At 41.0% G+C, this 12,748-nt stretch overlaps 1 protein-coding gene across 1 annotated transcript; it reads left to right on the forward strand.

The window, feature by feature from the left end:
• Positions 1-513: 513 nt before the first annotated feature.
• Positions 514-11,406, forward strand: LOC129858817 (XK-related protein 9-like). Its single transcript, XM_055928062.1, has 5 exons — positions 514-766; positions 3,800-4,373; positions 5,562-5,773; positions 9,317-9,399; positions 9,500-11,406. The coding sequence occupies exons 2-5, from the start codon at positions 4,057-4,059 to the stop codon at positions 10,052-10,054; spliced, it is 1,167 nt and encodes a 388-aa protein (XP_055784037.1). The 5' UTR covers positions 514-766; positions 3,800-4,056; the 3' UTR covers positions 10,055-11,406.
• The last annotated feature ends 1,342 nt before the right edge of the window (positions 11,407-12,748 follow it).

Consider the following 12,748-nt stretch of genomic DNA (forward strand, 5'->3'; position numbering starts at 1 on the left):
ATTGGCACACCTAAAACCTGAAACGGAATCTGCACAATTTGGAGAATGTGTACTTCCCTTTGTGGTATTTACAGTAGACCCGTGACCTGAGCTGAGTCGTGTGTTTCTGTCTGTGTGTGTACATTTGTAGAGTAATTGGCTATTGAGACATTACCTCTCACACACACACACACACACACACACACACACACATACACACACACACACACACACACACACACACACACACACACACACACACACACACACACACACACACACACACACACACACACACACACACACACATCAACTCACATGTCAGTGGTCTACCCCACACACACACATCAACTCACATGTCAGTGGTCTACCCCCCCCCCCACACACACACACACATCAACTCACATGTCAGTGGTCTACCCCCCACACACACACACACACACACACATCAACTCACATGTCAGTGGTCTACCCCCCCCACACACACACACACACACACACACATCAACTCACATGTCAGTGGTCTACCACACACACACACACACACACACACACACACACACACACACACACACACACACACACACACACACACACACACACACACACACACACACACACACACACCCAGCCCAGGCGTTGAATCCATAAAGACGTATGATTGCTTGGTGTTGGTTACAGTTGGCGCCGCTAGGGTGGAGCTCCAGGAAAGAGACGGACTTTGGAGCAGTGTGCCTGGTCATTTGGTTCACTGACAGAGGAGAGGAGGACTAGTGAAGACCCACCGGTGAGTACCGCTATGCTTCAGATCTAGTAATATTGACCCATCTTTTTTTTGTGTCTTTTATCAATCTATGTTCTGAAAACTTCCAGTGAGAGAGTTACAATGACTGAGGAAACGTAAAAGAAGTGTAAGAAATGTAAAAAAATAAATAATAAATCTTCACTGATTTAACCTCGTTAAATAAATGGTTAAAATTAAAAATGTAATTAAATGAATACATGTGGTGAGATGTACGAGGGTGATTAGCATAATGTTAAAAACACTGTTTAGTAGACTTGAATGAAGAAGTAGTCCTTCAGTGGAAATGTGACATTTGGTTGCAATGTTTAAAAAGGTTTTATTTTGTAAAAGACAAGCTAAGAAACAGAACAAGAAGCTCCTTCCTACAGGAGGTTATGTAATTGTTCATGACACGGAGGGAGAGCTCACCTGTTACATGACACTGATTGATTAGATCTCTGTTGTAGTGCTGTTAGGCAGGACATGTTATCAGCAGTCTATTACATTACCTCTCCCTATTAGTCTACTACATTACCTCTCCCTATTAGTCTACTACATTACCTCTCACTATTAGTCTACTACATTACCTCTCCCTATTAGTCTACTACATTACCTCTCACTATTAGTCTACTACATTACCTCTCACTATTAGTCTACTACATTACCTCTCACTATTAGTCTACTACATTACCTCTCCCTATTAGTCTACTACATTACCTCTCACTATTAGTATTTTACATTACCTGTCTCTACTACCTTACCTCTCTTTATTAGTCTATTACATTACCTGTCTATATTAGTCTATTACATTACCTGTCTCAACTACCTTACCTGTCTCTATTAGTCTATTACATTACCTCTCCCTATTAGTCTATTACATTACCTGTCTCAACTACCTTACCTCTCTCTATTAGTCTATTACATTACCTCTCCCTATTAGTCTACTACATTACCTCTCACTATTAGTATTTTACATTACCTGTCTCTACTACCTTACCTCTCTTTATTAGTCTATTACATTACCTGTCTCAACTACCTTACCTGTCTCTATTAGTCTATTACATTACCTGTCTCAACTACCTTACCTGTCTCTATTAGTCTATTATATTACCCGTCTCTACTACCTTACCTCTCTCTATTAGTCTATTACATTACCTGTCTCTACTACATTACACGTCTCTATTAGTCTATTACATTACACGTCTCTATTAGTCTATTACATTACCTGTTTGTTTTCATATGTTACCTCACCTCTCTCTACTACCTTACCTACTACCTTACCTCTCTCTCTTTATGATGAGAAAAGAGCAGGCAAAGGTCAACCTGGGAAGCAGGCCACATCATCTGATTAAATATACAGTCACAGCAATATATATAAATATACAGTCACAGCAATGTATATAAATATACAGTCACAGCAATGTATATAAATATACAGTCACAGCAATGTATATAAATATACAGTCACAGCAATGTATATAAATATACAGTCACAGCAATGTATATAAATATACAGTCACAGCAATGTATATAAATATACAGTCACAGCAATGTATATAAATATACAGTCACAGCAATGTATATAAATATACAGTCACAGCAATGTATATAAATATACAGTCACAGCAATGTATATAAATATACAGTCACAGCAATGTATATAAATATACAGTCACAGCAATGTATATAAATATACAGTCACAGCTGTATATAAATATACAGTCACAGCAATGTATATAAATATACAGTCACAGCAATGTATATAAATATACAGTCACAGCAATGTATATAAATATACAGTCACAGCTGTATATAAATATACAGTCACAGCAATGTATATAAATATACAGTCACAGCTGTATATAAATATACAGTCACAGCAATGTATATAAATATACAGTCACAGCAATGTATATAAATATACAGTCACAGCAATGTATATAAATATACAGTCACAGCTGTATATAAATATACAGTCACAGCAATGTATATAAATATACAGTCACAGCAATGTATATAAATATACAGTCACAGCAATGTATATAAATATACAGTCACAGCAATGTATATAAATATACAGTCACAGCAATGTATATAAATATACAGTCACAGCAATGTATATAAATATACAGTCACAGCAATGTATATAAATATACAGTCACAGCAATGTATATAAATATACAGTCACAGCAATGTATATAAATATACAGTCACAGCAATGTATATAAATATACAGTCACAGCTGTATATAAATATACAGTCACAGCAATGTACGGATTGGAACGTTTAAATGTTTATTTATCTGTTCATAGCTTCATGGCGTGACTAAATTATACTGATATATCAGATACTTTCCCCTAATAATATATCAGATACTTTGCCCTAATAATATTCTGTACTTTGTCATAATAATATTCTATACTTTGTCATAATAATATTCTGTACTTTGTCATAATAATATTCTGTACTTTGTCATAATAATATTCTGTACTTTGTCATAATAATATTCTGTACTTTGTCATAATAATATTCTATACTTTGTCATAATAATATTCTGTACTTTGTCATAATAATATTCTATACTTTGTCATAATAATATTCTGTACTTTGTCATAATAATATTCTGTACTTTGTCATAATAATATTCTGTACTTTGTCATAATAATATTCTATACTTTGTCATAATAATATTCTGTACTTTGTCATAATAATATTCTGTACTTTGTCATAATAATATTCTGTACTTTGTCATAATAATATTCTATACTTTGTCATAATAATATTCTGTACTTTGTCATAATAATATTCTATACTTTGTCCTAATAATATCTGTACTTTGTCCTAATAATATTCTGTACTTTGTCCTAATAATATTCTGTACTTTGTCATAATAATATTCTATACTTTGTCCTAATAATATTCTATACTTTGTCCTAATAATATTCTATACTTTGTCCTAATAATATTCTGTACTTTGTCCTAATAATATTCTATACTTTGTCCTAATAATATTCTGTACTTTCTATACATTTACAGGTCATGAGGAACTTTTCATCTCAAACATTATTGGGGACAGAATAGTCTCGGGAAATCTCAGTCCTGTCGGAACATTGTTTACTAACCCGTCCAGAACCACCAACTCTAAAAACAAGCTCAGCCAGTATTACCAAGCCACAGCATCTAATTCATGAATTTCCACTTGCTCATGCATTGAAGTCACTGGGAGGCTAAGTGAACATTTGATTTAAGTGGAAATTAGGATTTACCGTTAAGCAAAACCCTGACCAGCAAACATGCTTCAAACAGACTCGGAGTTCACTAAAACACGATGGATCTGTACAATCATAGGACTGGGCTTTTACCTGGTGGACATTGTGACAGATGTGGCACTAGCAGTGAAGTACTTCCTGGTCGGAAAACTGGTCTGGGCTGGACTGACTCTACTGTTTGTGGTGATTGGATCAGCAGCCTCACAGGTCTTCAGCTACACCTGGTACAGAGATGACATGAGGAACCCACTGTTTAATCCTGGTGGAGACAAGCTGATATCTGGGATGAACAGAGGAAGACTGATTGGACTCCATGTTATGCAGATGGGCATCTTCACCAGGTATGTGAAGATGTGAGGTTGAAATGTGATTACTATATCTGTTATCAACTTCATAGTGATGTTAGCTTGAGAAGTTCACAAGATTAGGGTTGCAAACGGACGGTATATTACTGGAAACTTACAAAGTTTACCAATAAACTACCAGAATTTGGGTAACTTTCAAGGATTTTATGTAAATTCTCATAAGACATATAGTGGCAGTTTTTGGGGTACTTCAGATTATCACTGGTGTATGTAATTATCTCTGGCCCTCTGTGTGGTATTATCACATGTAAAATATAGGAAATAATAAAACAAGATGATTTAAAAACTAAAAGTAGAATGACAAATCTGTTAAAACATTATTAACCTAAATATAAACCATCATCTTAGTGAACATTGGTGTTTTAATATGAGTGTTTCAGCTTGAAATATCCTTTTTACAATATCTATATGTCTTTGTTGTAAATGTTTTGGTGGTTATGATAAAAAGTAAAGAGCTGGAAGAGTTGCAGAGTTAATTGAAAATAATGGCATTGTAGATTAGATGCTTATTTTATTAATTAGACATTTTTCTCTTAAAACCATAGGCTCAATCTACTAGAAACTCATGGACAATAATGACACAGATATATATATTTTTTTAATACGATATGAAAAAAAAGTTATTCAAGTATAAATTACCAGTTACCATGGATTGCTATAGATTACCTGTTAATTACTAAAATTGCTGAATATTCCAGTAACTTTGGTAAATGACCAGCCACAAGATATGGCTGAGTAGCCATGCGACACACCTCTATTGTCAGCCTGCGACTGTGCTACCAGTAACTTAGTAAGTTATAACGTTGGCTTCCCCAAATTGTTTGGTTAGTTGTAGCTTCAAAGGCCCGGCAGATAGCGATATTGGGTCGTTTCGTCCTACCGTCCGAAAGGGGAATCTATGCAGCCGACCTATACACTTGTATAACCCGTGGATCGGTTTGTACATAAACCATTCTCTATTCAGCCTGCAATTTTCTTCCTTATTAACTCGATTTAATTTCGAGAAGGCAAGGATAACATGAAACATCATTTTCCACCACAATGCTACAGTGGCTAATACTAGTCCCGGATGTTTACGTGTCGCCTTCAGCCAATCAGGTTGCAGCAGTCTGTTTATCTCTATACCAACACACATCTCTCTCTCTCTCTCTCCCTCTCCGTTAGGTACTACCACCTGTTGAAGGCAGGATACAGGGCGGTGTGGTCCAAGTCACCTGGGACCGTTGAATTCCCCAGAGAGGTCCACCTGGTCCTGTTTGGTAAGGCGACCGATCTGAGCATGCTCAAACTGTTTGAGACGTTCCTGGAGAGTGTTCCTCAGCTCCTCTTCCAGTTGTATATCCTGCTGGGCGGTGGACACAAGTCCACAATACAATGTGAGTACTGTGTGTGTGTGTGTGTGTGTGTGTGTGTGTGTGTGTGTGTGTGTGTGTGTGTGTGTGTGTGTGTGTGTGTGTGTGTGTGTGTGTGTGTGTGTGTGTGTGTGTGTGTGTGTGTGTGTGTGTGTGTGTGTGTGTGTGTGTGTGTGTGTGTGTGAATGAGTGAGTGAGGTGGGGGGATAGAGAGAGAGAGGGGGGATAGTGGGGGGGAGAGAGTGAGAGAGTAGGGGGGAGAGAGAGAGAGGGAGAGAGAGAGAGGGGGGGGGAGAGAGAGAGAGAATGTGTGAGAATCTGCAGCCACTGCCACAACTTTTGTTCTCCATTTCTCTCCACACAATAACCAGACTAGACCCTCTGGTCTGCTGCTCTCCTTGTGAGTGAATGTCTACCACAACCTCAAATATGTCACAAGACTCTCTCTCTCATGTCTGTCTCTCACATGTCTGTCTCTCACATGTCTGTCTCTCACATGTCTGTCTCTCACATGCCTGTCTCTCTCTCATGTCTGTCTCTCACATGTCTGTCTCTCTCTCATGTCTGTCTCTCACATGTCTGTCTCTCACATGCCTGTCTCTCTCACATGTCTGTCTCTCACATGTCTGTCTCTCACATGTCTGTCTCTCTCACATGTCTGTCTGTCAGAAGACTGTCTCTCACATGTCTGTCTCTCACATGTCTGTCTCTCACATGTCTGTCTCTCTCACATGTCTGTCTGTCTCACATGTCTGTCTCTCACATGTCTGTCTCTCTCACATGTCTGTCTCTCACATGTCTGTCTCTCACATGTCTGTCTCTCTCACATGTCTGTCTGTCAGAAGACTGTCTCTCACATGTCTGTCTCTCACATGTCTGTCTCTCTCACATGTCTGTCTCTCACATGTCTGTCTCTCACATGTCTGTCTCTCACATGTCTGTCTCTCTCACATGTCTGTCTCTCTCACATGTCTGTCTCTCACATGTCTGTCTCACATGTCTGTCTCTCACATGCCTGTCTCTCTCACATGTCTGTCTCTCACATGTCTGTCTCTCACATGTCTGTCTCTCTCACATGTCTGTCTGTCAGAAGACTGTCTCTCACATGTCTGTCTCTCACATGTCTGTCTCTCACATGTCTGTCTCTCACATGTCTGTCTCTCTCACATGTCTGTCTCTCACATGTCTGTCTCTCACATGTCTGTCTCTCACATGTCTGTCTCTCACATGTCTGTCTCTCTCACATGTCTGTCTGTCAGAAGACTGTCTCTCACATGTCTGTCTCTCACATGTCTGTCTCTCACACATGTCTGTCTCTCTCACATGTCTGTCTCTCTCACATGTCTGTCTGTCTCACATGTCTGTCTGTCAGAAGACTGTCTCTCACATGTCTGTCTCTCTCATGTCTGTCTCTCTCATGTCTGTCTCTCACATGTCTGTCTCTCACATGTCTGTCTCTCACATGTCTGTCTCTCACACATGTCTGTCTGTCTCTCACATGCCTGTCTCTCACACATGTCTGTCTCTCACACATGTCTGTCTGTCTCTCACATGTCTGTCTCTCACACATGTCTGTCTGTCTCTCACATGCCTGTCTCTCTCACATGTCTGTCTGTCAGAAGACTGTCTCTCACATGTCTGTCTCTCACATGTCTGTCTCTCACACATGTCTGTCTCTCACATGTCTGTCTCTCTCATGTCTGTCTCTCACATGCCTGTCTCTCACATGTCTGTCTCTCTCATGTCTGTCTCTCTCATGTCTGTCTCTCTCATGTCTGTCTCTCTCATGTCTGTCTCTCACATGTCTGTCTCTCACATGTCTGTCTCTCTCACATGTCTGTCTCTCTCATGTCTGTCTCTCTCATGTCTGTCTCTCTCATGTCTGTCTCTCTCATGTCTGTCTCTCACATGTCTGTCTCTCTCATGTCTGTCTCTCTCACATGTCTGTCTCTCACATGTCTGTCTCTCTCATGTCTGTCTCTCTCATGTCTGTCTCTCACATGTCTGTCTCTCTCATGTCTGTCTCTCTCATGTCTGTCTCTCTCATGTCTGTCTCTCACATGTCTGTCTCTCTCATGTCTGTCTCTCACATGTCTGTCTCTCTCATGTCTGTCTCTCTCATGTCTGTCTCTCACATGTCTGTCTCTCACATGTCTGTCTCTCTCACATGTCTGTCTCTCTCATGTCTGTCTCTCACATGTCTGTCTCTCTCATGTCTGTCTCTCTCATGTCTGTCTCTCTCATGTCTGTCTCTCTCATGTCTGTCTCTCTCTCATGTCTGTCTCTCTCTCATGTCTGTCTCTCACATGTCTGTCTCTCTCTCATGTCTGTCTCTCTCATGTCTGTCTCTCTCTCATGTCTGTCTCTCACATGTCTGTCTCTCTCATGTCTGTCTCTCTCATGTCTGTCTCTCTCATGTCTGTCTCTCTCTCATGTCTGTCTCTCTCTCATGTCTGTCTCTCTCATGTCTGTCTCTCTCATGTCTGTCTCTCTCTCATGTCTGTCTCTCTCATGTCTGTCTCTCTCTCATGTCTGTCTCTCACATGTCTGTCTCTCTCATGTCTGTCTCTCTCACATGTCTGTCTCTCTCATGTCTGTCTCTCTCTCATGTCTGTCTCTCACATGTCTGTCTCTCTCATGTCTGTCTCTCTCACATGTCTGTCTCTCTCATGTCTGTCTCTCTCATGTCTGTCTCTCACATGTCTGTCTCTCTCATGTCTGTCTCTCTCACATGTCTGTCTCTCTCATGTCTGTCTCTCTCATGTCTGTCTCTCTCTCATGTCTGTCTCTCTCTCATGTCTGTCTCTCTCATGTCTGTCTCTCTCTCATGTCTGTCTCTCACATGTCTGTCTCTCTCATGTCTGTCTCTCTCACATGTCTGTCTCTCTCATGTCTGTCTCTCTCATGTCTGTCTCTCTCATGTCTGTCTCTCTCTCATGTCTGTCTCTCTCTCATGTCTGTCTCTCACATGTCTGTCTCTCTCTCATGTCTGTCTCTCTCTCATGTCTGTCTCTCTCTCATGTCTGTCTCTCACATGTCTGTCTCTCTCATGTCTGTCTCTCTCTCATGTCTGTCTCTCTCATGTCTGTCTCTCTCATGTCTGTCTCTCTCATGTCTGTCTCTCACATGTCTGTCTCTCTCATGTCTGTCTCTCTCATGTCTGTCTCTCACATGTCTGTCTCTCACATGTCTGTCTCTCTCATGTCTGTCTCTCACATGTCTGTCTCTCACATGTCTGTCTCTCACATGCCTGTCTCTCTCACATGTCTGTCTCTCTCATGTCTGTCTCTCTCTCATGTCTGTCTCTCACATGTCTGTCTCTCACATGTCTGTCTCTCTCATGTCTGTCTCTCACATGTCTGTCTCTCACATGTCTGTCTCTCACATGCCTGTCTCTCTCACATGTCTGTCTCTCACATGTCTGTCTCTCTCACATGTCTGTCTCTCACATGTCTGTCTCTCACATGTCTGTCTCTCTCACATGTCTGTCTCTCACATGTCTGTCTCTCACATGTCTGTCTCTCACATGATCCTTCTCTAATATGTGTCTCATCTTCCCCTGTCCAGGCATCTGCATGGTGGGCTCATTCATCAACATCGCCTGGGCTATAGTGGACTACCGCCGGTGTCTCCGCCGATCCTTACCCCAGGTAATATAATAATGATATATAATATAATAATATACAATAACATATGATCATATAGTGATACATATATATAAAATAATAATAATGAATATAACATCCCTAGGTCCGAGAGATGCCTTCTGGCCTCCCTACCTTCGTCTACCTCCTGTACAAGCTGTTGACCATCACCTCTCACATCCTCAGCCTCAGCCTCTTCCTCATCCTCAGCCCCTACAGTACCCTGGGAATGGCTGTCGTCTGGCTGGCTGGAACCCTCTGGGCCCATTGGGTCCGTACTGACTTCTGCAAGTCTAAAGGTCTAGAGAGGCTCTATCGGATCATTGTGGGAGTCGTCCTCGTATTCACCTTCTTTAACGTGAAAGGACAGGATACACGTTGGCCGATGGCTGTGTACTACGTTCTCTTTACGTTAGTGAACTTCTCTGGTCCCTTGCTGCTGGTTCTGGTGAGGCCAGAGTCTAACGATACTGATTACTTCTGGCCGGTGACTCTGCTGATATTTGGAGGGACCGTTCTAGGGCTGGCCTGTCTGCTCGTGTATTATACTGTCTACCACCCCAGAGGGAGGAGTCTACAGGCAGATGAGGTGGATGGACACATGGGACAGGAGAGAGAACCAGATACAATGTTGAGAATGAGGAACTTCCTACAGCTCTGAGGCTCACCTTCCTATTTACCACATATTCAATGGAGGAGTTAAAATGACAATCAGGCATTTGAAAAACAACAAAGGTGTCACCCAGTCACGTTGTTTTGTTAAACAGCTAAGGGGGATGGGTTGGAGAAATGTAACTGCTAAGACAAACTCTGGTTGGTGGACTGTCTATTTGGTGAACTGTCTAGCTGGTGGACTGTCTAGTTGGTGGACTGTCTATATGGTGGACTGTCTAGTTGGTGGACTGTCTATATGGTGGACTGTCTATTTGGTGGACTGTCTAGCTGGTGGACAGTCTAGTTGGTGGACTGTCTAGTTGGTGGACTGTCTAGCTGGTGGACTGTCTAGCTGGTGGACTGTCTAGCTGGTGGACTGTCTAGCTGGTGGACAGTCTAGCTGGTGGACAGTCTAGCTGGTGGACAGTCTATTTGCTGGATTGTCTAGTTGGTGGACTGTCTAGCTGGTGGACAGTCTATTTGGTGGACTGTCTATTTGGTGGACTGTCTATTTGGTGGACTGTCTAGCTGGTGGACAGTCTATTTGGTGGATTGTCTATTTGGTGGACTGTCTAGCTGGTGGACTGTCTATTTGGTGGACTGTCTAGCTGGTGGACTGTCTAGCTGGTGGACTGTCTAGCTGGTGGACAGTCTCGCTGCTGGATTGTCTAGCTGGTGGACTGTCTAGCTGGTGGACTGTCTAGCTGGTGGACAGTCTATTTGGTGGACTGTCTAGCTGGTGGACTGTCTAGCTGGTGGACTCTGACTGTCATCCTTTTAGTTTCTAAGTCACCTCAGCCTTCTTTTATCTTATCAGTTTCTGTTCCTCCAGTCTTACAGCTGCTCCCTTTACAGTAAGCTGCTCCCTTTACAGTAAGCTGCAGGCTAGACAGGTTTTGTTAATTTTGTCTTGTGACATCATATCATATGATCGTTCTCACGCACCCTCAGGAGATCAAAGTCTCATTTCCTTTTTTTTTTTTCTGCTCTGAAAGACCCGAACAGGTAAAAGGGACTGTGATATTTGTCCACTACAATTTTGCCTACAGAATGGTCTCAGCTGAGATGAATGAGAGGACATATTGAGACACACCGCCTCTTCTATGTTGATTCATGATGTCAATACAAACAGAGAACAGAAGGTGACTTCCTTCACAGGTTTACGGCCACCTAGCCTTTTAGGGTAAAGTAAGAAGACGTTGTTATGGACTCGCTCAATGATGTGTTACAGACTCTTTTATTGAATGACTGATGTATTTCATCTCTGACATACTTTCCACAGTGTTATTCTGTCATGTGATCTGTATTAAGTATTCTGATGTTTTGTGTAGTATTTACCGTCTGTAAATGCACTTTAAAACGTAAAAATATAATGTATTACAATATATATAAAGTATTACGATATAAATATAATGTATTATCATATATATATATAATATTTTACGATATATATAATGTATTACGATATATATAATGTATTACGATATATGTAATGTATTATAATATATATAATGTATTACGATATATATAATGTATTACGATATATATATAATGTATTACGATATAAATATAATGTATTATAATATATATATAATGTATTGCGATATATATATAATGTATTTAACAATATAATGTATTATAAACAATCCTCGTCATTATAGTTATTAACCAGATTGATGATGAAATACCCAACACTAATAAGGGTCATTTCAATGCTAATGAAACGTAACAAACCAGACTACCATCAAATGAAAGAGCTGGGCACAATGCTAATGAAACGTAACAAACCAGGCTACCATCAAATGAAAGAGCTGGGCACAATGCTAATGAAACGTAACAAACCAGGCTACCATCAAATGAAAGAGCTGGGCACAATGCTAATGAAACGTAACAAACCAGGCTACCATCAAATGAAAGAGCTGGGCACAATGCTTCCTTTAGGCTGGGGCTGATTGTCTGATGGGGCTGACGGGGCTGATGTGGGCCTCTTTGGCAGTGTACCAAATGGCACCCTATTCCCTGCACTACTTTTGAGCCCTTGGATTCGGTCGTAAAAGTAAGCACTGTAGGGAACAGGAAGCCCAACAAAAATGTGTGCACTATATATAGGGACTATATAAAGGGACTAGGGTGCCATTTGGGTGGAGACTCCTGTCTTTACGCCCATCTGGCTCAGCCTCTGCCCCTGAGCTCACCTGGGAGAAATGTTGATGACGAACTGCAGTGTCCACGGAACGGTAGTTGGCTCTCTAAAATAAACACTGGGCCGAGCCGAAGGAGGCTTCCTGATTTGTTTATTTAAAAAAAACGTCAGTTTAACTTTCATCTGACTGAAACTGTGGCAGTAAAGGGAGGATGAACAGCAGCCAGTGTCCCAAATTGCACCCTATACGGTGCACTATTAGGGAATAGGGCCCTGGTCTATAGTAGTGTACTATATAGGGAATAGGGCCCTGGTCTATAGTAGTGTACTATATAGGGAATAGGGCCCTGGTCTATAGTAGTGTACTATATAGGGAATAGGGCCCTGGTCTATAGTAGTGTACTATATAGGGAATAGGGCCCTGGTCTATAGTAGTGTACTATGTAGGGAATAGGGTCCTGGTCTATAGTAGTGTACTATATAGGGAATTGGGCCCTGGTCTAAAGTAGTGTACTATATAGGGAATAAGACCCTGGTCTAAAGTAGTGCACTATATAG

This window comes from Salvelinus fontinalis, chromosome 7 (assembly GCF_029448725.1).
Source record: "Salvelinus fontinalis isolate EN_2023a chromosome 7, ASM2944872v1, whole genome shotgun sequence".
Taxonomy (NCBI): Eukaryota; Metazoa; Chordata; class Actinopteri; order Salmoniformes; family Salmonidae; genus Salvelinus; species Salvelinus fontinalis.

Bases quoted from the DNA above. Each gene is read 5' to 3' on its own strand.
- LOC129858817 (XM_055928062.1), top strand. From the start codon at position 4,057: ATGCTTCAAACAGACTCGGAGTTCACTAAAACACGATGGATCTGTACA. The intron at 4,374-5,561 runs GTATGTGAAGAT...CCTCTCCGTTAG, and splicing joins CAGATGGGCATCTTCACCAG to GTACTACCACCTGTTGAAGG. The intron at 5,774-9,316 runs GTGAGTACTGTG...TCCCCTGTCCAG, and splicing joins ACACAAGTCCACAATACAAT to GCATCTGCATGGTGGGCTCA.